General features: G+C 39.5%; 1 protein-coding gene across 1 annotated transcript in view; it reads right to left on the bottom strand.

The window, feature by feature from the left end:
• SH3KBP1 (SH3 domain containing kinase binding protein 1) overlaps window positions 1–27,132 on the bottom strand; it is a gene marked incomplete in the record, with an annotated part of 339,832 nt that overhangs the window by 49,250 nt on the left and 263,450 nt on the right. The window contains 2 exon segments of the mRNA XM_034755713.1: window positions 3,082–3,133; window positions 7,224–7,325. Coding sequence (XP_034611604.1) covers window positions 3,082–3,133; window positions 7,224–7,325 — 154 coding nt within the window.

Raw genomic sequence — 27,132 nt, 5'->3', positions numbered from 1 at the left:
AAAAAAACAACAAAGAGTCTGGTGGCACCTTAAAGACTAACAGATTTATTTGGGCATAAGCTTTCGTGAGTAAAAACCTCACTTCTTCGGATGCATCCGAAGAAGTGAGGTTTTTACTCACGAAAGCTTATGCCCAAATAAATCTGTTAGTCTTTAAGGTGCCACCAGACTCTTTGTTGTTTTTTTAACACTGCAACCACCACTAGATGGCAAAGTTATACTGCTCTCAGTGAGATCATCTGAATAACAAAGAATCTGAAAATTAAATCTCTTTTTAAGTGTCTCAAGACAAAGAAGTGAACTATTGGCATGATTAAACAAATAGAAACAACTTGATTGAGTTAAATTTAAATTATAGTCCTTGATTCACAATCAGATACACTGGTGAACTGAAACATAAACTTGGAACAGATAACAATAGGTAGAAAACCCTGACTAGACTGGTTATGTCTATACTTGCTTATTTACCCTAAAATTTCCCAATGGTGGTAAGTAACGATGGGAGTGTGATTGTAGAGAAGCCATTGGATTTTTAACCAAGAGGTGGGGAATAGAAAACAGTGATTAAAGTCCTTTGTCCTCACTAGTGCCTGCACCACTGTGACAACAACTGGGAAACTTTAGGGGGGAAACACTAGTGCACACAAGGCCTTTGAGACCATCCCATTCATTCTGAGTTGTTATTATGACCTAAACACAACTTGAATTCTGTCTTTAAGGCTAAAATTTTCAAAAGCACTTTAAGAAACTTAGTTGCATATGTTCCACTGAAACGTAGTCACTTCTAAAAATTTTACCCTAAGATCTTATCTACAGATGTAAAACTGGTTTTGATTAACTGGGTTTGATCATGGTTCATTCTAACATAGTTTAAACACAGTTTGCTTACCCAGAGAATAATATGAATATGTAATTCTTGCTTGTTCTCCCTAACAGCCTCCTTTGTATAGTCAGACAGAATGTCATCAAGCAGGTAAAGTGCACTGAAGTACATATAATATTCATAAAAATAATCCAGATATCTTCCTCATTCTTCACAGCAGGGATAAGAGTTTTAAAAACATGTTTAAATCCACATGTTTCAACATGGTGATGCCTAATCTACACTGGGCAGGTAAATCATATTTGTGTTGTGTTACCATGAACTATAGTTAACTCCAGTTCAGCTGCAGTAGTATGGTTTTGGACCTAGCCATTGTAAAAATGCAGACATACCAGGGAACTTGTTTACAACACAGGTTTTCCCCTAAATCAGTTTCAGCATGATTCCATAGTTAATAGTGTACTTAAGCCTACCTATAAAATATGGATAAACAAGAAACTGAAACTATGGGATTGATCCTGCAACTGGATCTACACATTTGGACCCCTGCAAGCATGCAGATCCAGTTTCAGGAGTGGGGCCTAAGTTGCAAATGGACAGGAAAAAGGCCATATATCTCTAGTGTAGATGGGGCTTACAGGTGAAAGGTTAATAAACTTTCCTACTACAGTTTATATTCCCTAACATTATGACACTGACCTTGAAAAAATGTATGCATGTGCTTAACTTTATGCACTACCACAATTTGTTTTAAATTCCAAGAACAAAAGTTTCATGTTTAGTATAAACTGTTTGAAATGAACCATAATATTTAAGATAAATCTTCTAATGTATTTGTGACGGGTTGGATCACAGAAACCCCCTTGGGAGCTGCCACCCAATGTGCAAAGACTACCCCTGCTTCTGTTTTCCCTGCCAGCTCAGGACTCCAGCACCCTGTCTTGCTGAACCAGACACTCCCGTCTGGCTCCAGACACAGACCCAGGGTCCGAATCACTTGTCCCAAAGCTGCAAGTTTACCTGAAAACAGCTCACAGTAGAGTGCTTGTCTTTAGCACTCAGATGCCCAACTCCCAATGGGGTCTAAACCCAGATAAATCCGTTTATCATAAATTGTTCGCCCTCTATAACACTGATAGAGAGATATGCACAGTTGTTTGCTCCCCCAGGTATTAATACATACTCTGAGTGAATTACTAAATAGAAAGCGATTTTATTAAATACAGACAGTAGGATTTAAGTGGTTCAAAGTAGTAACAGACAGAACAAAGTAAGTCACAAGCAAAATAAAATAAAATGCGCAAATCTATGCCTAATCAAACTGAATACAGATAATCTCACCCTCAGAGATGCTTCAGTAAGTTTTTCTCAGGCTGGACACCTTCCAGGCCTGGGCACAATTCTTTCCCCTGGTGCAGCTCTTGTTGCAGCTCAGGTGATAGCTAGGGGATTCTTCATGATGGCTTCTCCCCCTCTCTCCTCTCTTCCCCCCTTTATATATCTTTTGCATAAGGCGGGAACTCTTTGTCTCTCTGGGTTTCCACCCCCCCTCACTGGAAAAGCACCAGGTTAAAGATGGATTCCAGTTCAGGTGACATGATCACATGTCACTGCAAGACTTCATTACTACTTGCCAGCACACACATATACAGGAAGACTCACAGGTAAATACAGCCATCTGCAGACAATGGGAGTCATCAAGATTCCAAACCATCATTAATGGTCCACACTTTACACAATTACAATAGGCCCTCAGAGTTACATTTTATATTTCTAGTTTTAGATACAAGAGTGGTACATTTATACAAATCAGATGATCATACTCAGTAGATTATAAGCTTTGTAATGATACCTTACAAGAGACCTTTTGCATGAAGCATATCCCAGTTACGTTACATTCACTTATTACCGTATTTTCTCTAAAACCAGCTCAGTTACATTATATTGACTTATTATCAAGTTTTTATAAAACCATATAGACTGCACAACGTCACAGTATTATTTTCAAATAAGAATTGGCATGTGTCCTCTTTCAGTTCACTCACAATCTATTCAGAAAGCAGATCATAATCTTTCATGGTTGTGTAATCTTTTGCATCTTGTATCCAATCTACTGTTAGTGATAAAGACTCTTCCTGTATATTGGCTTTGATACTGATGGCATCCATACAAATTTGAAAATACACGTGTTCTGTATGGAATGTGTTTCACTGATGTATATTATATAAGAGCAACAACACCTTACAACAACACCTTACCTGACCCTTGTTTGATGACAGGAGCTGATGGAGGTGGTGGTTTCTTAGGTCTCTAAAATCAAGGAAAAGCAGAAAAGAGATTGCTTGTAAACACCTGAACTCATAGAAAGATTTGATGTAATCAGATACTACTTTACAATGAAAATTACATGTCTTCAGATTCCAGGCCTGTCAATCACACATTTCACAAGTACTAAATTCAATTAAAAGATTTTCAAGAAAGAAAATGTAATTGAGAAATAATATGCCACTTTTACTATTTTTATACTTGAAATGTCTTTTAGATAAAAGCTCAGCATTAAGTGGCTTACAATCACTGAAAACAATGGCCTTTTGTACACTGAAGTAGCCTTTGCAATTAAGACATAATCTTGTAAATATCCAAAGCCATTTTGAAAAATGTGTATAGGCAATGCAGGAGCTGAAATATGTTTCTTACAGTAAGTTGAAGCATAAATGCAGAACACAGGAAATACTCTAGAGGTTACATTTTGTCATTTGCCAATATATGGTTGTTATCCCATTTGTGAAGAACATCTTCAAGCACAGTTATTAAGGCTTCCCATGTCTGATGAAATGAAGCTAATTATTCACATCAACAGCCTATTATTCATCATTTACTTTTATTTTCTCTGCTATCACCATCCTTCCTAACAGGACTGCAACACTTTACATGTTTCACAAATACGATCACTGAAATGGTTCCAGATCTGTTTTTCTTCTCTATTATGTAGATTAGCTGCGGGTGGTTTTTCCTTTTGTGCATGTGTGCGCGCGCACACCATACTGACAGATGCTGTAAATGCCTTGGAGTAAATGCAAAATCAAACAGGGCATATGACACACTAATTTAACTCCCACACTTAGAATAAAAGGTCAAAGCTATTGAGTTAAAACTCTTCTAATAAAAAATGTGTGTGTGTGTGTATATATATATATATATATATATATATATATGTTTTTATTAGAGAGGTGATAGATAGAGAGATAGATAGAGGGGCGGTTCCAGGCACCAGCACACCAATCGCGTGCCTGGGGCGACAAGCCGCGGGGGGCGGCCTGCCAGTCACCATGAAGGCGGCAGTCAGGCTGCCTTTGGCAGCATGCCTGTGGGAGGTCCGCCGGTCCTGCAGCAATTTGGCAGCGGGTACACCGAAGGCGCAGAACCAGCGGACCTCCTGCAGGCATGCCGCCGAATCCATGGGACCAGGGACTTCCTGCAGGCATGCCGCCGAATCCGCCGCCGAAAGCCGCCTGACTGCCGTGCTTGGGGCGGCAAAATACATAGAGCCGCCCCTGGATGGATGGATAGATAGATATAAAACACACACACACACACACACACACACACACACTCTCTCTCTCGTATTCCTCATTCCTCAGGATGACTCTATTGTTCCGCTTAATCACTTGCAACCTAATGGCCCCACATAAAAGCCACTATCTTCTTGACTGAGGAACAATGATCAGGACACCCTTTATTATAGGTGGGGCTGGTAGCACTGCTTACTAAGTTTGCCTGATACTACTCATTATAAGCCTGTGTTTTCAGAGGCTTATAACTTTCCAAAAATGTAATCCTTTTGGCTGAAACTGTCCTTGCTGGGTGTCTGCCTCAGGCTGAATTTTTGGGGGGAAAGTTCAACAATTTCCCCCCCAAATTTAGCCAAGTTACAAGCCTTTGAAATTACAGTTCACATGTGCTCAGTAAAGATTTACTAGGGCTAAATATCTACAATCTCAGAAGATCCCATTCTCACTGAGTATGGTCTATCGCCTCACACCTCTCACATGTGACCGGACAGCAGATGCACCATCCCCACAGAGTGACTGAGCATGTTCCAACCCAAGGCTAAGGGGGTTCAAAGCCTTTCCCTGTAGTGGCTGTTCTGGGCCAGGGTGAGGCTGGACACTGGAGCCGAGAGCAGGGAGCCTGCATCTCCTGCGCTTTCACTGCTGGACTCTCCTCCTCCTCCTCCCTCCCCCCTTCCCCCCAAGCTGATGCCCAAGCAGCGTGGAAGAGGAAGCCATCTGATTCTAATACAGTGGAAATAAAAGCAGGGAGAGAAAGAAGTACATTGGGACACAGAGTCTGGTAAGACTGGGACTAGAGGGGAAGGGAGAGAAACTTTGATTGGGAGGTGGAAGGGGGAGATTGGGACTGTCTACACAAGAACCCACTGGGAGCCAGTGGCAGCAGGGGCAGACTGTGATTGGTTAAATGGAGGCAATTGGGAGCTGGGATTGGTTGGGCCAGGAGACTGGGAGTGGGAACTGGAGGGACTTGGAGTAAGTTGGTTGCGGGACGGGGGATGACACAGATTGGATGAAAAAATGGGGGAGAGCAAAAAGCGGAATTGGATAGGCAAAGAGACCAGAACAAAGAATGGAGGAGGGGTGGGCTGAGTCCAAGACTGGCTGAAGAGCTTGAGGATGGAGCCTGTGACTAGGGGCTAGTGTCAGGGGGCTGATGGGAGGAAACAGATCAGACAAATAGCTGAGAAGAGGAAATGGGGACTGGCCGGAAAGGAGAGTGGGACTGCAAGTTAGGGCAGGGAGCAGACTGGGACTTGGCTCTGAGCCAGGAGGGGAGACCAGGACTTGCTGGGCAAGGAGTCTGAGACTGGGATGAGAAGCCTGAGCAGTGGAGATTCGTACTGCAAATGTATCAGCAAAGGGGTCTGGAACTAAGGCAGGAGACAAGGATGGGAAAGAAATAGGAGTGGCACAGGGACTGGTTGAAAGGGACAAGACAGAAGAGCTCAAGCTTGGAAGTCTGCGCCAACAGAGGCGGATTAAGATTTACTGGGGCCCTGGGCACAAATAACTTTTGGACCCCCCTCCCCAGTTGCCTCGCCCTGTGTCCTTGCCCCGTGCTCCTCCTCTCCCCATTCCCATTCTCTTCCCCCCACCCCACCTCCCATCCCCACTGCCTCTCCCCCCACCCCACCCCCTTCCCCATATTCCTTTCCCCACTCCTTCCCCACTTTCCCACTCCCTCTTCCCCCCGCCTTCCCCATACCCCTTTACCCACTCCCTTGCATATTTTTTTTCCAAGGGTCTCTGCCTCTTCTAGAAATCACTTTCTTTTCATTACCAGGCCTCCTGTTCTTTTCCAGGCTATCCACTCTGATGTGGAATGTCATTTTACTCCATGAAAGCGCTTTTGTTGCTCTCACAAGAGCCATAAATTCCACCTTCATCTTCAATAGTTATGCTAGCTTCTGAGAGTTGTTTTGTGATTTCTTTATCAAGGTTTCCAAGTTATTTAATCTGGCATCCAATTTTACCGTCAGTCCTTGAGAGAGAGTGTCTCTGAGTCTTGATTTTATCATTGATGGCTTACATAATAATCACTCTGAACTATAAATGAAGAGCCTGATTAGAAGCTCACAGTATCACCCTGATGACAGAGGAGTTTCCTAAAAATGGGGTAATCTCATTAGAGAGGAGGAATCTACCAAGTTCTCTCAGAAAGTGTGTTAGGATTTCTAAATGGTGTTAGGGAAATAAATAACTTTGCCTATTTTAAAATAGGCAAAAGAATTTTTCCCACAGTTTAAAAAAAAATTAATGAATTCTGACAAAGCTCAAGTGAATATGTCATTAAACAAGCTGAGCTTTCTCCTTTCAAACACATGCTAGAATTTCACCCTTTTCTTTCTGGAAGAGTGTTTTAAATTATGGCTGCTGGCAAGAGAAAATGACATCTGTCTAAAAGCAGTTGGTAGACTAATGTTTCATACTGTATCACACACACTGTAGACATGTTAATGATTCTGATCATCATTACACCATAAAAACTGAGCAAATTACACCATGATCTCCAGTCATTCTGTCTCAGATAAACTGAGAATGTGGCACAGAGGGCTTTAAAAACAAGGTAGTAGAGGTTGGGTGACTGGTTTTATGGGCCAGCAAAATACCTTCCAAGAAATTACACAATATGGCCTCAAGCTATTAACAATCCAATCATAGATGCTGCTGCTGTTATCCAGCAATGCTACTTTCCCTTACCATTTTTTAAAAATTTTTTGCAAGTGTAACTTGTATTGTATGAATCATAAAAATCCAGAGCAGAATTTCATCTCAAATTTTATCCTATATGATAAAGCAAACCAGAGGGAAATAATTACACTTACCTCTTTTTCAAAATCAGAGGGAAGAAGCTTGACAAAGTTATCTGGAAACACTCCACGCCTGCCATTGAGTTCTCCTTCCCACCAGCCGGCATCAATGCAATCCTACAATACATTAAAATAAAATGTCAAAAATTAAATGTGCACATATGATGTACAGATTTATGGGTTGAAAGGCAGTTTGCCATAACCTTCTGCCTTTTCACTACAGCAGGACAATTTTCTAGAGTTTCAGGTAGGCAAAACACTCTCCTAAATGAAAGCTACAATAATCATCATGTTGTGATGTGGAATAAGGAGGAAAGAACAATAAATGTAAGTGCTTAATCAAGATTGGCTGGGCTTAAAGCGAAATGTTACCATTTAATTCATTAAACCAATAAGGCCTTTTGGCAGGTATGATATTACTTCTCTCTGATTTCATTTTAGTAAAATAAAATGATTTTATTAAACAAATACATTTTAGAATGCATTCTAAGCATTAATAAGACTCCTTTATTTTAATGCTAAGGCTCTGAAATCTAAAACCTCTTCCAAGAGACCTTGACACACTAATAACTTTTACAATGATTACATTTGATCACAAGTCCATTTGAACCATTATATGACGATTCATTCTTTATTACCACCAATCATTGATTAGCAGTATGTTTACATCTATCCAGAAACTTCTTTAAGGCATCACCATCGTCTGCAGCATTCTGTGAATAGCACAAATTAGTGTGTATAACAAAAAAATTCTATTAGGGTGGTGACAACAAAAACATTGAGATATGACATTATTAGATGACAGGCTGGAGGCACAGGCTAATTCTAAATAAAAAAAGAGAATTAGGTATCTTAGTAAGGAACCATAATAGTGAAATAGAAAAAAAACATGATCACTTAAGGTTTTTCATTATTATTTATGATTAATTCTCTTTATTATTATTATTATTATTATTATAACCAGAGATGGCAGACACTGTTGTTCAGCTGCTTATAGCTTTGCCAAATGAAATGGTTCAGACTGAAATTTTCCATGCTGGGTATCTGCCTCAAGCTGAATTTTATTTGAAAGTTTCAGCTAAAATGGTTCAGTCATTAAAAAAATGACATTGGAGAAATATGTTGTTTTGCTCATATTGAAAAATTTATTACAGCCATTGGATTGAGAACCTCTATCACCCCCATGTTTTGGAGTAAGGGCTTGACATTTGGCAAGGGGTTGACCTAGTGCCAGGGAGATACACCTCTACCCCGATATAACGCGACCCTATATAACACGAATCGGATATAACGCGGTAAAGCAGTGCTCCGGGGGGGGGGCGGGGCTGCGCACTCCGGCGGATCAAAGCAAGTTCAATATAATGCGGTTTCACATATAACGTGGTAAGATTTTTTGGCTCCCGAGGACAGCGTTATATCGGGGTAGAGGTGTATATGCCTTTTGCTGACCCTATGAATATTCAACCACATTTGCCCACATTAAAACCTCTGAAAATTCACAGTTCACACATGCTCAGTAGACAGCTGTTAGAGTTTGGAGGTAAATTCTCTGAAGATTCTGTCTGCAGTGAGAATAATCCAATACAGGGCTGTGAAGACCACTGGCAAAGTGTCTCATCCCTGTCTAGTGCCTGGTCCACATAAAAAATAGTCTACTTCTGCTAGCAGTTACTCTGTTAACTTAAGTGGGAGAGGCCTATCAGGTCGATATATAGGTCCGAACCCTGTTGATGACACAAGTTGAGAGTCAGTATGATTCCACATGATAGAGTTTTTTTAAAGTAGGAAATTACATTTAAATAAACTACATTAATAGAACATTAAGGTCTTTAATTACATAGATTCATAGATTCTAGGACTGGAAGGGACCTCGAGAGGTCATCGAGTCCAGTCCCCTGCCCACATGGCAGGACCAAATACTGTCTAGACCATCCCTGATAGACATTTATCTAACCTACTCTTAAATATCTCCAGAGATGGAGATTCTACAACCTCCCTAGGCAATTTATTCCAGTGTTTAACCACCCTGACAGTTAGGAACTTTTTTCTAATGTCCAACCTAGACCTCCCTTGCTGCAGTTTAAACCCATTGCTTCTTGTTCTATCCTTAGAGGCTAAGGTGAACAAGTTTTCTCCCTCCTCCTTATGACACCCTTTTAAATACCTGAAAACTGCTATCATGTCCCCTCTCAGTCTTCTCTTTTCCAAACTAAACAAACCCAATTCTTTCAGCCTTCATACTACCACATACTAATTTTTTCACAGAATGCATGGTCCTCAGGGAATGAATTGATGTCATGTAGTGTATTAAGCTGCTATCTGTAGGACCCTGCCTCATTTGTCACAGAAGTTGGAGGTGTGTAATCAATGAGACAAGGGACTGCAGGAAGAGAGAGGATGGTCTTATGATTAAGGTTTTGTCTTTGCATCAGCCACAGAGTTTCCATGTGATACCGGGCAAATCATTTAAACTAAAATGTTCACAGCTGGCCACTAATAGGGTGTTCCTCATTTTCTGGGTGCCAAACATGAGAACTCTGGGGGCTGATTTACAGAAGAGCTGAGCACTCACAGCTTTAAATGAAGTCACTGGGAGGTGTGCTTTGAACATATAGTGCTATATTATGCTAAATACTGGGGAAAATCAGGTTCTAGGTTTCTCAAATTGGGCACCCAAAATTAGTGGAAACTTTTGGCCTTTAATCTCTCTGCCTCATTTCCTCATCTGTAAATTGGAGATAATACCACCCCCTCACCTCACAGAGGTACTATGAAGATAAATTAATTGTTTGTGAAGCACTCAGATACTATAGCAATAACCACTATAAAAAAAGCTCATGAGGAAGTGAGTAATTCTGTATTCAGAGCAGGGTTTGAATAGTGTGCAGTAAATAAGGCGTGGGGCCACACATGGAACTATGAAGATAAAAATATATAGAATAGCAGCTCATTCAGTAAGCACTGTCCAAACTGCGCAATGAATGAAGCAGGGGTCCTGTGGAAAAAATAGCAGGTGATCATCGTAATTAAAGACTGTATTATAATGCAGACACATGAGGGGGCCAAATTAAGGTTGCATCGGCTTACTATTGCTTTTCCAGGTAAGCAATTGCTTTAGTTGCCATAGAGATGTGAGATGAGCGCAAGTGAGAGAAACAGTGTCTGCAGAACAGTCTCTCTGTTCAATAAGACATAGTCCACGCTATGAAAAACTTGAAAAAAAAATCTTGCTCAGTATTACTAATTACTTTGCATCTGTTTATCTCTGTTGCATTTTTCTAGAAGTGGTAATGTGTGTGTAGCAGGAAGGGATTAAATGAGGGAAAACAAATTAATATTAAAAGGAAAGAAGACTGTGAACATTTTCTATTCAGCTTATTTACCTTATTTCATCTCAGAGGAACTAGTTAAATGGCATGGTACCTTGGATAGTAATTTTTCCATTGTTGGACCAGAGACAGATCTGGTCCCCCTTTCTTTTATTTTTGTTTTTAACCACAATTCACTGATTTACTGTGTCCATGATCTAAAAACAGACAACTGAACAACTCTTCCACTCTATTTTCCTCCCCTATTCCTTTCCTCTTATCTCTTTGTGATCAGTTTATTTTCCTTCCTCCCAACTTTCCCTCTTATTTTAGCATTGTGGGTTGCAGTCAGAATGCCTTCATTTTTCAGCACTACATTTACATCTTTGAACAGATTTCTCTTTTTGGTTTGTATAACAACGTCTGGCTTAGTAAATTCGGCTGATCCTTGGCTAACTGATGACTTTAAATAAAACAAACTTTGCGAGAATTACATGCTCAGTGAGTGATTTAAAATATAGGCATGCATTTTTACCCGCCTCATTCCTGAGGTGCAGTAACTGTCCTACTCCTGGGCATGTCTACTTCAGCAGAGACTACTATTCAGTATATTGAATTATGCTATATTTTGTGGTGGTTTTCTAATGTGATATCCTTTTGGTATTAATCTGAAATTGCCAAAATATTTATGACCTAATTTAGTTCTGAATGGAGCTCTCCAGAGATGAAAGGTTTGTGCATAGAACAATGGCACTATTTAGCTCTAGCTAATATTCCTGATGATTACACACACTTTATCGGATGTATATTTTTTAGGTCAAGGTTTTAGTTATCCCCTATAGTCGTGGAAATCCTTTTCCTATTTTCTCACTTCATATACCCCAGTTAAATTTCATCTTTGATGCTTCTAATTCTTTAAGTTTACTCATTTTCATGAACAGATTTGTTATGTATCATGCTCATTAATCCAGAACAGATGGCGTCCCCCAATCCCCACAACCTGCCAATCAGACTTATGCAGCTAATCGCCACACAAGATTTTTCACACATTAGGCAAATCTTCAGACAGCCTCTCTAATTTTTCCATTCTCTATCTTATATGCAAGAAGGTCCTTCTCTGTCGCTGAGCAGAAAGGATGGGGAGACTTCATCAAAAAGAAAGCTAAGTTTGGAGAATGGGTGTACATCATCTAGGATATCACCTTGCAGTCCACCATGAAAATACAAGATAAGGGGGGGAAAAAGAGGAATTTGTGTTCGATAAGAACAGGAGTGTTTAATTAAGAGCTTTAAGAAGTATTGTCAGGAAGAGTTTGAACCAAAATTTAACTTTTGTAAAAATAAGCTTTAACAAAAGCTAAAGACCAACAGAACTGTTTTAATTAATTTCTTTTAAAGCTTCCAATGGAAACCTTTTATAAAACAAAAGTATATTTCCCCCTGCAGCGTTTGTAACCAACACATTGCAGTATTATGCTTGTGCAGCATAAGAACCTGAGCATGTGATAAAATGACTTTTAGAAACTATGTGGTAAAACAAAAATTTTTGACTACTCTTTTCATCATCCAGGCTGAGAGAAACATAAAACTTAAACAGTACAGTGAAAAGTAAAGAAGAGGTTTAACTTTTTCTCCCTTTAAAAAGAAAAACTGGAGGAGTTTTTTGTAATACACTAAGGCTTGGTCTACACTACCCCCCTAATTCGAACTAAGGTACGCAATTTCAGCTACGTGAATAACGTAGCTGAAGTTCGAAGTACCTTAGTTCGAATTAGTTCGAACTTACCTTGGTCCACACGCGGCAGGCAGGCTCCCCCGTCGACTCCGCGGTACTCCTCTCGGCGAGCTGGAGTACCGCAGTCGACGGCGAGCACTTCCGGGTTCGACTTATCGCGTCCAGACTAGACGCGATAAGTCGAACCCAGAAGTTCGATTTCCAGCCGTCGAACTAGCGGGTAAGTGTAGCCAAGGCCTAAGGAATTTGTGTCTCACATTATTTTAAGGTGAACAGATTTTTAAATACACTCCTAGCAAAATTAACAAAGCAATAAAACCTAAGATAAAGGACATGGCTGATTCATATGCTTTCATATAAAGAGCTTTTTATCCATAAATCTCAAATCAATTTAGAGAGGAAAGTAGCATCTCCATTTAACAGATGGGAAAATGGAGACAGAAAAGAAGGGATGGGCCCAAGGTCACAAAGCAGGCCAGTGGAAGAAGCCAATTTGCAATCTACATTCTCAGACTCTCCAGTCCAGTAGCCTAATCACTGGACCACAGTAAAGTATTATTAGACGAAATAAAATAATTTGCTAGCAAAGTTCTTCTATAGTACAGGAGAAGCTTGGATTAAAAAAAAACAGTAAATACCACCTAACCCCCGGGCATGTACTCGGGCTGCTAGCGCTAGCCTCAATGGCTGCACTGCTATTCTTAGCCCACTGAGATTGAGCACATCTAGTGCATTTATGTCTACCCAAGTTGAGAATTATACCTCCCAGCTATTGTGCAGACATACCCTATAAGACAAAGAAAAAAGATCACGTGGGATATCAAATAAAATGTCAATATGACCTGGGATTTTTAAGGCATTTATCTTAAAGAGTAAACAGGAAAAAACATTTAGTGTCAGAGAAATAGCACGTGCAAGAAACAGCATATGCCAGAATAATTGGACACCTAGCATTCCCCAGGATGCCTACGAATTTTGCCAGTAATTGTAAGCATACATTCTGGCAGACACTAAACAATGATCCCTTTCTTGACTTCAGCAATGTCCAGGGGAAATGGGAGTAAGGACAGTCCTCATGTAATCAGAAACGAGACACACCCAGCTGCAAAAAAAATTATAAAAGGGAACCATCTCGAGAAAACAGACATTTTTCTAGGAGGGCAAAAAAAAGAAGACAAAAGTCTCAATTCTGAAACTGGAGCTTACAGTGAGCAAAAGAGACAAGATAAAATTTATCAAGTACACAAGGCGATCAAGACTTGAAAGAGAAAATAAAAGGAGCACAAGATCTGTTAGTATGTAAGCAAAGGAAACTTGTATTTGGAACACCAGATATCTGATACCACCTGCCAAGGTGAAGGAAACATAGGTACTGTTTACAATATAAGACTACAATATAAGGTCACTTTTTAGCAGCTCCCAACACTTCCTTCCTCCTCATGTGAACCCACTATTCACTTTCTTTAGAAAACCAGAGGACAAGAAGTCCCAGTTAGAAGTTGCAGTGCTAAAGTGGATTTAGTCCAGGCACAGATGTGCTAGCATTGTGCCATTGCTGGCAGTCCATCAATAGGGAAGGGACAGGTGTTCTGTATGAACCAACGAGAAGACTGGTAAAAAAGAGTGCTTGGATATAGGCCAAAAGGGGGCTTTTCTTTAAATGCAGTTTGCCTAGGAATGTAAACAGGATTCTTCTGGGGAAATGTGTGTTTATAAACTAAAAGGGTAACCCTCCTCCTGCAGCAAGGAGGTGCTAGAAACTGCCTCCCTCAGGCAGCACAGTAATGACTCTGAACCATTTATATGTTGGTTTACTTACAGGATAGCTTCTGTAATTGCAAGAGAAACCCCTTTAAGACTGAAGGACTATGATAAAGAGTATGCAAGCTTTACTCAGCCTGCTCCAGTTGAAGGTGTGTGCGTTCAGAACCTCTGAAAATCAGGCTACTTTTATGTAAAAGCTAATTTTATGTAGATGCCTAATAAGGATCTATGTGCCTAATTTTAAGCACCCAAGTTTAAAACATTTGTCCATTCTGTTCTGTCATCCTCCTCTACTGATATGTAAATTGTTTTGAAGCCCTTTGTATTATGACAGATTTCAGCTATGGTTATGTGCTACTGTGCTTTTCCTTTTACAGTCTATGGTTAAACTGCAACTTCAAAATGTGTATTCAACAGGGCTCCTTATTCAAAGTGACAGTGCTACAGTACTGCACTTGGACACTTACTATAACCTAAACAACCTTTATAAAATCAATCCTCCAGAGTATGGAAGCTGGTTAGGTAGATAGATCTTACATTCTATCAGTTTTCCTTAGCTACCTCCCTTCCACCATTCACAGTCCATGTATCTCCACCAGTATCCCAAATAACCAATGTTGGACTTCAGTCTGACCACATTTAAATGGTTATACATTCATGTCTTTGGACAATAATACAGGGCTGGGTGGTTTTCATAATTTATTTTGTAAGTATTTCTGCACTAGTGTGTATAAATATGTGGTGTAGAGTACGAGATTGAAAACGGTGACTGTGAGATACATCTAGGAACCATTTTGTGTGAATTGGTGATCCAAATTGTAGTGGCTGCTCTACAGTTGATGGTAATTTTTATATAGAACTTACAGAACAGAAGTTTACATAAATATGTGCATTAATGTATACTATCTATGGTCAAAATGAATTCTCATTGGTGCCCACACAGGCTTGGGTTTGTCTGTGTTTTTTCCCTTGGTGGCAGCCAGGTCCAGTAGACTGCAGAATCACGAGCATCCAGCATGCAAAAAAGATAAAGACCTCGCAGGAGCTCCTTGGTACACTGTAGTACCACAAACACTATTTACTACATACTATCTGTGGGGTGGATGAATGCTGGGACACTGTCGGCAAGCTTAGCCTTAGCCCTAATCACCAACAAACCCTGTGTGAATCATTGTTTGGAGGAGCTAAATTCAAATTTTGCTTTATTTGTATGACACGCATATTATGTGGGCTTTGGGGTTTTTTTTTTTCTTCCAGAAAAGAAAAAGCCAGTTTCTAAAGCATTTGGAGATTTTGCCATGACAACCCCTCCCCTTAATTTAAACATGAGTTTCTTAGCTAAAACCCCATGCAACAGTTTGAAATTAAAGGCGCTAATGATTTAGTAACTTCAAACCCATTATGTTACATTGACTACCAAGTCTCACTCACTTGGAATTAATTTTAAGGCAGGTTCTAACATACTCTCCTTGCACTGTAGGATTTTGCAACATGATTAATTGAGATTGGAAATCTCCCTCATTGAAATTATCACATATTTACAGTCCTGCTAATTTCTATCTGAGGCAAAAATAATTTCATATATTCTACCAAAGTTAGTTTTTATTTTGTATAAAGCAATACTTATGCAAATTATGTTTAGATGTCACAAAAGGATTTATTATTAGCCCATAAGTGCTTCCATGGCTGAGAGGCACTCTAGACTCTGACCCAGCTAAAAGGGTCAACAAGGCAACCACCTCTGTTAATGGAAAAGTGGATATCTACTTCAGGTTCATATAAACTCACGACACAGGTTTTCCTATTTCCCTAATTCATAAAAAGTCACTATATAGAAGTTTGTGTTTTTTTTAAATAAAATATGATATAAGAGGTAGGCCAAACTAGGTCATATTACAAGTGCTGCTCTACTCTTTATTATTTTCATTTTTTTTCCTTAAAATCACTTGAAAAAAGGAGGATCATGCTGTGTAAGTGACCATTCTTGATCACTTTAATAACAAGCAGTAGTAATTTTGCCCTTTGTTTCCCTTTTCTTCTGCATCCAGAAGCCCCACCCAACCCACTCCACCACCTAGTGTCATGCTTTGGGAGCAGGGTGAGGGGCTAGCAGCAGAAGTACCGAAGGCAGCTGCTGTTTTCTGTACAGCAGCACAGGAATTCGGCGGTGGGGTTGTGCGGGTGCACAGTCACGCAGACTCCCCCCAGGAGTAATGTATGTATGTAAAGCTATAGCAATATCCTATCACTGCAGATGCATAGAGCAATTTACAAAGATTGCTCTTTTACTCAGCATGGCTCTTGTATTTCCGAGCTGGTAGGTAAGTGTGTATAGTGACCTTCTAAATGTATAATTACATCCTAGTGAGGCTATAGTTAAGACATCAACTGCTAGTTACTGCTTGTGCCTGTTAGGATTTCCCCAAAAGTTGCTTGGCATAGAGGGACTGCAAGTGGACAGTTATAACTGTTCTAGAGAGCACTGTTGAGACCAGTGGAACACAGCAGCTCCTCTGAAAATGTAGCTGCTGAATATGTGCACACATGCTGGGGTTTTATGTGGTCAAGTGAGTTTTCTGAATATTCCAATAAAGGGGCTTTTTGCCCATGCTAATAGATGAACTTTCTTATACTGTTAGCGTTTTTGGAAAAATGCACCCTATAAGACTTTTTTTAAACTTAAGATTTTATAAATAAATTTAATTACACATAAAAACATCCAGATAATTAGAAAGCTAAATTACACAGTGAAAAATATAAATGATTCAAACTAATTATGCAGTGAGACATAGCAAAACAGTGGAGTCTTTTGGAAAATAAAATCCCTGAATAGTAGGAACCTAGAGATTCTGAAAGAAATGATAGAAATCTTCAACACAATGTCTCGTTCCCTGCAGAAGGGCTCTCACAAAATATTTTCCTGCTCTTGAAAAGTGTATGTTAAAAATGTCTGTTTTCCTTCTGCTTTTGTAAAGTAGATACATCGAGAAAGACACTGAACTTGTAAAACCACCTTATTAGGAAGAGTCATGAATGTGTCTGACATTTTTAGTACAGAGAGCTTTCATGTGTCATCTGTATCTGGCAGCTACATATTAAATTATTACTACCATAATTTTAAGTCTCTCCCTTGCATTTCCCGCCACAATTGAGAGCCAACCCCATAATTTACAAAAGCAAAACCACCAAATTTGAGTTTTGAAAATTTTAGCCTTATCACAAGTGTGTTAACACTTTTCCAGAAATTATCAGTAAGTGTATATTTTTAAAAGACCTCTTAATTTGAGGATTGAAGACATAATAAAAGTCAAATCACAAACCAAACTCTGAACCTGCAATTCACTGCATCCACACAGAGCCCAAGTGAAGTCACTGCTTCATACATAAATAGTGAATTGCTGAATCAAGGCCAAAAGTCCTGACTACAAAGAGCAGGAGCAGACCTATAAAACAGGTAGCACAATTTTTAAACACAGTCCCTGGCACTAGTACAAAAATATATGTATAGGATGTGAAGTATATATACAGGATATGAAAGGAAACTTTTATTCATTAAGTAATTCGTTAAGTCAGTGGCTACCTTTTAATGTAGGCAGTGAGAATTTTCAATGAAAACAAATGTTAAAGATGCAGAAATATTAATAATTGTGCAGGAATGTAAGCTCTTTGGGCAGGAACTGTCTTTTTGTTCTCTGTTTGTACAGCACCTAACACAAAGTGGTCCTGGTCCATGACTAGGGCTCACAGATGGTCTAATACAAATAAATAATAATTTTGAAAAATGTAAAAAGGACATAGACAAATAATGTAGCGCCAGATCCTCAACTAATGTAAATGGGTGTCAGTGAAGTCAATAGAGCTATGTGGATTTATACTTGCTGAAGATCTGGCCCAGGATATTTAGGAGAATTTTTTCCCCACAATTCAGAGAATACTTCTGAAGCCAGGTGTAGAGAATTTTATCCTCACAATCGGATTTGTATTTTAAATTTAGAAAGTACAATATACAACTGTATTTCAAAATATTTGATTCTAGAATCTTAATAAATATTTGTGCAACTATATAAAATATTTAAGAAAAATATCCATCCAGATTTTTATACTGCACCCATCCTGTGGTATCCGAGACTCACATTCAAAGGGATCAACCATCATTAGTCATAACACTTAGTTACTGGGATTGAGAATTTCTTGAGGCAATGTACATGTATTTGTTAAAGTTCTTTACAGAAGAATAGCTACAATTAGTCTAATTCAGTAGGTAATCTAGGATTCTTAAATACAACCTCAGTTAAAAATTAGCAAGAGCCTAAACCAACTGGGAAACTCACCAGCTGGGAAGATAGAAGAAAGATCTCACAATCATCTAGTCCAAGACCCTCTCCACAGCATTGGCTTTATTTAAATTACAGAAGATACAACACAAGGGCCAATAAACTCAAAACCACTAATCACCTGAGGCTTTCCCTACTTCTGCGAACTGGGAGGGGAGAAGACACACCCTTTCCTTTTAGCAACCCTTCTTGGTAACTGTTCACTGTTCTCCTTCCCAGGCTCCATAGCTCATCTCAGCTGAGACTTCCCCACAGGCCAGCTCCTGCTCCCTACTGTTGTCCCCCTGCTCAGGCCTTCTGCCTAACAGGTACACAAAGCCCTCTCCCGGGCCCTCCTCTGGCTCTGGGTCTCTTCTGTCTGCTCCCCTACTTAAGAGGTAGGAAACCTTCAACTGATTTCTTGTACAGAACACGACTAAGAGCAGGCACCTACAGCTCCCAGCTTTAGAGGCCCAAGGACTGTAGCAGGCACACATTGCTGCATGCATGAGCCCCACGGCCCTATTATAAAGAGTTTAAATCTCGACATTATACAGAAGAGTATAAAATAATGGAGTAAATTGGGGGGGGGAGGGGGAAGGCAAGGGAGGAATGAAGTGGTTACTAAACTAGAAGTCTGGTTTAAAAAAAATACTCGAGGAGTAATGAGTATAAGCAGGAGGGGATTTTACCTTTGTATATGGCATTGGTGAGATTGATACTGGAATGCTGTGTCCAGTTCTGGTGTCCACTTTTTTAAAAGGATGTTGAAAATTGGAGAGGGTGCAAAAAAGAGCCACAAAGAATGATTTGAGGGCTGGAGAAAATGCCTTATAGTGGGAAACTTAAAATGCTCAATCTGCTAAGCTTGTCAAAAAGAAGAGTCAGAGGTGATTTGATTACAGTGTATCAGTGGTTCCCAAACTTTAACAACCTGTGAACACCTTTCACTAAAATGTCAAGTCTCATGGACCCCCTCCTAAAAATGAATATTTCCAGGGATTTTCTCTTTTACCTGAGTATAAATTATAAAAGCAGTGATCTTGGAAATATAAAATTTGTTTTTATGACATGCTTATTACACACTATTTATTATTATTTATCATTACAGTATTTTTATTACATTATGAAAATGGCAACACTCTTCCAAGATCTCACTTTCATAGCTTGTATCACTTTGAATAAGGTATTTAAGAAGCCAACTCAAAGAGTTCCTCCTACACAAGCATTCAGGTCTTGAGCAGTCCAGGCAAACAGCGCATGTTACAACAAAGCTTAAATTTGTTCTTCATAATAATTTTAAAAACAATACTAGCTGTCTATTTAATTTTAAAAACAGCAAAAAATATCCACCTCCCTTTCCATTTCTTATAAGGAGTCTTGAAGTTTAAATCTCCTCAGTGTGCTAGATACACTTGCTTTGATTTGCTTAGCTCTTGGAAGTCCAGGGGCTCCGGCCCCATGGTGCCCAGGGTTCCTAGGGACAGCTCTGTCCGCCATTAGGGAATTTTTTCCCAAGAACCCCCTGTAACATTTCGCAAACCCCAGTTTGGGAACCACTGCAGTATATAATTACCCTCACGAGGAGAAAATACCAAGTACAGACAAGCTCTTTAATCTGACGAAGAAAGACATAACAAGAACCAATACTGGAAGCTGAAGCTACACAAACTGAAATTAGAAATACGGCATGACGTTTTTTAAACGGTGAGAGTGATTAACCATTGGAACAAATTACCAAGGGAAATGGTGGATTCTCCATCTCCTGATGTCTTGAAATCAAGACTGGATGCCTTTCTGAAAGATATGCTTTAGTCAAACACAAGTTACTGGGCTCAGTACAGAGGTAACTGAGTGAAATGTGATTGCAGGAGATCAAACTAGATGGATCTAACTCTCCCTCCTGGCAAACTATGAATTTAAATAATCAGATAATCGGTAACAAATTTGACATGCTTTGATGAAATATTGCACATGCAGCAAAAATGATCATGTTCACTGAACAAAACAATTTTTCCTAGAGATTCACTTGCAATGTTCACTCAGCAGAAAACAGACTATCACAGGGAAATAGATGCATCTCAACTCATAGTACCTGCGCAGTTAGTGTCCATATTCTAAATAAAACCAGAATAGACAACAAACCTGAGGTGGTTCTGATAACACCTATATTTTCTCTCTCTGTTGGGCCTATACAACACTTGTGTGCATCAACAATATTTTTATATAAAAAATAATCTATTACAAAACCTAGAATGAGTCTGTTAGAACACATCTGTAGGATTATTTAACTCTGTTTTTATTTATATCATAGTAGTACCTAGGGATCAGGACTTCACTGTGCTAGCTGCTGTGCAAATGTGAAATAAAAATGGATTCCCTATTGTAAAGATCTTACTGTCTTGGATTTATGGTGACAAGGTGCAATGGTGGATGAAACAAACAGACCAGCATAAAGGGAAGGATGACATTCAGTGAAATGAAAAAGTTTTGCATACTAATCAATAGTCACTGCATGCCATGTGGTTAGCCATTTCAACAGGCAGTGCTTTGCAGGGACTTCTGATCTTTTCCTTTTTTATTTTAAAATTTTAAAATAAGTGAGTTATCACTGCATAATTTTAGTTTAGTTTTTAGCTTAGCAAACAAACCTTAATAGCCAGTATTAAAAGAAGCAAATCTTAATCACTGTATGTATGCGACAACTTGTCACCTCACTCTCACAGCAGTGGCCTGCACTTCCACTTGCCAAAATTCACATTCTTATCCTTCCAACAACAATATGATCTTTTAATTGCAAGACACTGGTCTAGCCCTGTAATACACTAGAGTTAATGCAAGCCTAACTTAGTAGGAAGGGAACAGGAGGATGAGAACAAGGAGAAAGGAGTCAAAGATTCATGAACTTAATTTTAGTGAATGTTTAATAAACAACTTTTATACATATATTGTCAAGTAAGAAAAGGAAGTGTCATTTATTCCATCACCTGTAATTAATTCAGTCTTAAACATTTACTCAAGTGTGTCATTCAGAAAATGACTATTTCACTAACACTTCTGATCGCAGCAGTACAACTTGAGATGCATTAGGTTACATGAATATTTCATCAGCCCCCATCTCAAGGAAGACCTAGTTTGGTGCTTTATTTTTAGTCAAACCAGTCAATGGAAAGTCACAAGATATGGAAATAATCCAAGTGTAAAAAAAATCTAGGGCAAGTATAATCACCACAACAACTGAAAGGAAGAGGAGACAATTGATAGACAGTTACTACAGCTTATTTTTCCTCTCAGTAAATTAATGTATTTTAGAAAAAGAACCTATTCTATGAGCTCATTCCTTTTTTCTTAAGTATATCATCTATTTTAGATAATTTATAAGGTACAGTGGTTAAGAAATCATGCTTCTTTTATAGGATAAGAAGGATTCTGTCTCAAATAATCGCCACAGAGGAACATTTTCTAAGGGCCTGATTCTACAAACACCTAAAATCACCATCATGCAAGGTACTGACAAGTTCAGATATGGCACAATGCGAGCACTTTCTGTTCCTTCTGGTTCAAATCTTTCAGTCCTTAGGCTACAGGATTTTGCCCTTATCCGAGTGAGTATGAAATGAAACGCTTAGCTATAAGCAGACTTATTTTCACCTAGCTCATCAGAAGTTTAATTCAAAATAAAATTATCTGTCATATGCAGAAAGATAAGGTCTCATCTAAGATCCTACAGAATTATTTTATAGCTCTTTGAAGAGAGAATTTAAAAGGATTCATGAAGTTCTTTTAACGTCTTGTTTTCCACAATGGGAATACTCATAAAGCCCCAAAGGAAAACTTGTCAGGGCCTTTAGAACTCAGAAAGAGGACTAATGCTATTCTTTAAAGACTACGGTTCTTGAATTCTTCCATGAAATATGATGTTATTTGATGATTGCTCACCTTACTGCTGTTGCACATGCTCAAATTATTGAAACCCAGAACGATGGCATTTGTGAGTGAATATTTATTGCAAATAAAAAGGCATTTTGGTAGTGGCTACTTTAAGAGAAAATTGAAAATAGTTTCTATTTACTGTAATAAATTATGGTTTTTTTTTTCTGGTTGACTTGAATTTTCTTAAATTACTGTATCAGACAAACTTTTTTGTTAAATAAGAAGTGTCCCTCATCAGCTATATGTGTCAGAGAAAGAAAAAAGTTGAATTACTAAAGAGACTGTCTGGAAAGGGAACTCTTTCTTTCAAAAGAAAAAGAAAGAACCCTTTAATTACTATATTATTTTTTCTGCTCTGGAAACCAGTGTCTTCCCAGCCAATCAGGTATACTTAGTATGACTTCATTATGTGATTATCAGTGTGAACTTTTTCAGGAAGTTGAGAATTCTGGAAATCAACAGGGAGATTAAAAAGTAGTTCTTAAAGACAGTTCTTATAACTTCTTGAGACTGAAACCATAGTCTATTATCCACCGGTTGGCTTATACTATTTTATTTAATGTGTCAATGTCTCAATCATTCTGGGGAGTCAAACATCTGTAAGTTTCTGGACAGCCCATAAAAAATGTCAATAAAAAAAATCAGACTGATCTTAAAAATTAGGAGGAAAAATTTTCCACCTGTAAAACTCAGTGATCTGGTCGCATGCTCAGTGTGATGAGATCCACTGGCAATATCAAGTATCACCCTCTCTCTCCAGCACACCATCTTTTTCCTGTTCCCTCCTCTGCTTCCTGTGGCCTCAGTTAACTGCCAAGATGCTGGTACAACAGCAATTCCCCATTTCGCTCCTATAGCAGCCTTGCACATCCATGAGAGCAGCTGCTTCCTCCACAACTCACACCTAATCCAGTTCTTCTTAGAAGTCTCACAGCTACAGGAAGGCCCTCTAGTCCACTACCTCCTGGACAAGAATGAACAGATCAGAGGTTTTAAAAGGGAAAGTTGGAGAACACCCATCTGTTGTCAGGTCTTGGAATCTCTAGGAGAGTCAGAGATGATGTGCTCTAGATTCTTAATTTAATTCTTCCTTGTATGTTTGTATAATTAAATGATGATGTCTTTCATTTTTCAAAATAAGAATGATGCGGAGTACTTGACCACGTGTTCTTTATTGCTTGGAGCTCTGTAGAGATTGATGTAGAGAAATTAAATCCTTTGCATCCTTGCAAAAAGAATCTCTCATCAAATGGGCTGCATAGCTGTTGGGCTGTCCTTTCTTAAACAGTTTATTTTCTATAAACCTCTCATATCCCCAGAGTCTTATGTAGTCAGGGCCGGCTCCAGGCACCAGCTTGGCAAGCAGGTGCTTGGAGCGGCCACTCTGGAGAGGGGCGGCAGGTCCAGCTATTCGGCGGACAGTCCCTCACTCCCGCTCGGCATGAAGGACCTCCCGCCGAATTGCCACCGCAGATCGCCATCGCGGCTTTTTTTTTTTTTGGCTGCTTGGGGAGGCCAAAACCCTGGAGCCGGCCCTGTATGTAGTGTATCATAGGAGAAAATATTTATTAGAGATGATATATACCAGAGTTCACTTAGTAGTTCTTGTGAACAAAAAGGCTCCTTGGTGGAACTGTTGAAAGTTGGGTAGTATAGTTATTATTAATAGTTGGAATTCATATTTTTTCTGCTAGTAAATCATTATATTTGTACGGCCTGCCTCAAATTAAGTGATCTTATCTTTTTCACATTTATAAATATTAAAGGAAAATGTCCCAAGAGCTATGAAAATTATAACTCTGTTCTAAAACATAACGTAACATAGCTAGGAAGACTGAAGGGGTCAACAACTTCATTAGCACTAGATTGATGGGGGGACATGCTTAGTAGCTATATTGCAGGTATTCCAACAAATCACACCATGTCTTTAAAATGTGATATTTTTTGAGAAATGTATTCTCTTTCAGTATAAAAGAGGATCTATTTCCTGAACAGATACCATTTCAGAGTCCAATTAAGTTACTAAAAGGTATGATTTTTGTTGTTGAAGAGGTGAAAGGTAAAGATAAGACTGCAATCAAGAGATAAATTCAGTGGAGGAAAACTTTGACATGGTCTGAGAAAGCAAATGAAGCTTGCCAAAATCATGAACAAACATTTCACTAGTTCACTTTCTACATAAGGAAGTTGTATGAGAATCTTGAAAAATAGATTCCTGTAACTAATTTAACAAGAGAGAGACCGTGAAACATGGTGTCTTCTTATGTTCTTCTTGTCCCCAGGGTCAGCATTAGAGCGGGAACTTGTAAAAATGCCTCTATTGAGTTAAACTTGATTGACTACCCCCCACCACTCTCTTTTCTGATAGCCAGAGAAGAATGTTTTATTAATGTATTGCAATGAGCAACATATTTTCATATATGAGTCAGATATCTTGTTTCCTGGCTTACTTCTGTCAGCTAGGTGTTATGCTGTATCTGTCTCCTATTGTTTTCATTGTAATACTTATGATATGGAACCTTTATTCTTTATGAACAGCCTTTATTTCTACTCTGTAAATTCTAGAATGGGGCAAAAGTGAAGAAGGGTAAACAAGCAAATGTTTTCTATGTAGGTAAATAACAATGAATCAAATATATATTAGCCTCCATCTATTAGACCCATGAGAATTCCTGTAGGGTTGGTAGGAACTGCAAAGGCTGACAAGTATGAGGCTTGATAAACCTCTCATACTATTTTTTAAAGTTCACAAAAATTAATTTTCCCAACTTATTTCCAAGTGAGATGCAATTTTCACCCCCAGCCCCCAAAAGTTAACTGAACAGGAAATTGTGTTATTACTGGTAGAAGAACTATCCAAAAAAATGACAGTGTCATCTGTGGATGCCCTATAGACAGCAAATGTATATGTATAATTGGCATCCTTAATAACTGACCATTTAACATATTTAAGTTATACCTTATACTTAAGAGTAGGAAACTACCACAAACACTACAATAACCTTATGTTTTTAAAAGGCACCCAGTGTGCTGTAACAATTTTTTTCATTAGAAATTCTGTCCTAACTTCTCCTTTCTTCGTTCTCTCCTTGTTTGTCACTTTGACATTTCCGTCCATGTTTTTGCCAATATTCTCTTCTAAGTAAAATATGAACCCGACAGTTCTTTGAGTCAGAGACTTCTGAAAATGTTCAAGTACAATTGACTTTATGCAAGAAGAGGTTGCCAATCTCTAGTGAACATACTTGTTGTACTGTGAATTCAGGCCATTTTCTTTTTTTTAGTGATTTCACTATATAGATAAAAGCAGCAAGTTCACAGAATATTGAAAAAGTGCCTGTTCCTTAAACTTGTTATTTTATTGTAGTCTGTTGCTAGAGAGAAAACTCAATCCACTCTTCAAGTCTCTCTCTACAAAACCACCTGTGTAGGCCACTTGGGTCTAGACAACTGGAGAGGGTCAGCATGTTCACTTCTTATGTGCCCAACCACAGAAAGCAGAACCTACAGACCATGTACTTCTAGATCAATATTGAGAACTTGGAGAGGCTTTGTAATGGGATGGCAAGGTTTCCATTGGTTCAGCATGGTAGAAGCTGCTGGGAAAAAAAAATGTTACCTGACTGTAACTGTCGTTCTTTGAGATGTGATGAAGACATGTATTTTATGTGGGTTTGCCTCACCGGAGCCAGAAAACTTTGCCTGGCCCTCATGCCCTGCAGCCATAGCCCCTCCCCTGGCCATATAGGCGATCAGGAGACACAGCCTTCAGTTCCTTTGCACCAAACATCAGAAGTGCAGACTCCAGTGCAGAGGGGACGGAGGGTGGAACTTGTTCATGAACTCAGACCTGGCCACCCTGTTAACAAAGCCATATCTGGAGAGCAACGCCTACTGGTTTGCAATGCACTTCTCCAGGGAAGAGGAGGTATAAATCTTTCTCCCCATCAAGTCCATCCTCTTTGACTCTTGGTCTTTGGGTATAGATTTATACCTGCCCTGCTGAGCTCTGTCGTTTGCTGCTGTCACCACCAGGGAGTTGGGGGCTAGGCGGGAATAGAAACTCTCAAACCCTCGTGTGGAAATGAAGTATAGTTTGTCCGAATGTTTTGCCATAGAGAGCAATGAAGCTGGGGTATTTCAGAGAGCCTTTGCAGGATCCAGGAGAGCCTCATTTATTGGTAGGCCAACTATCCCTGGAGCGGATGGTTGGAAAACATCCAGGAGTTTATGCATATTCTCCTGGAGGAATTCTGCCTGGATACCCAAGGTGGCAGGAGGTTCTGATCACCAACGGAGAGGACGATTCCAGCACACCTGGGGAGGACAAGGTAGTTTGCAGCATCAACAATGGATCCTGCTCTTGTACCACAGGATTTAGTCGGAAGAAACAGATTCAGTGGTCACAGGAGTCACTGACGGGACTGGTGATCTTCCTCTGGAGGAAATAGAAGAGCGGGACCTCAGAGACCAAGGAGCATCCCAGGATTTCCAAGGAGGCCACTGGGCATACAAATAAGAATTGGTATCTAGTAGGCCCTGGGCCAAGAACCTCTGTTCCTACTGCAGGACAGATGCCAATCTCAATACTGATAGTGATCTGAGGGCGATCCCTGGCATTTATCTGGTGAGGACGATCCTGATCTGGATCTTGAAGAATCCCAGACCTCCTGTGGTAACAAAGGGGGAGCCAGCACCAATGGGGCAAACAACCAGTTAGAGTCATCTGAAGCACAATAAGTAGGCGGCACTGGTGCCAGAGAGCAGTGGAGAATTGGCACTGAATAAGAGACACTCCCACTTGGTACTGGGGAGGCATCGGCGCCAAGGCCGGTACTGCATTTGAGATGGCATCTGCCACCAAGAAAACG

Source organism: Trachemys scripta, chromosome 1 (assembly GCF_013100865.1).
Source record: "Trachemys scripta elegans isolate TJP31775 chromosome 1, CAS_Tse_1.0, whole genome shotgun sequence".
Lineage (NCBI taxonomy): Eukaryota > Metazoa > Chordata > Testudines > Emydidae > Trachemys > Trachemys scripta.
The sequence above is the reverse complement of the archived record's forward strand: the minus strand, read 5'-3'. Positions and strand labels throughout refer to the sequence as shown.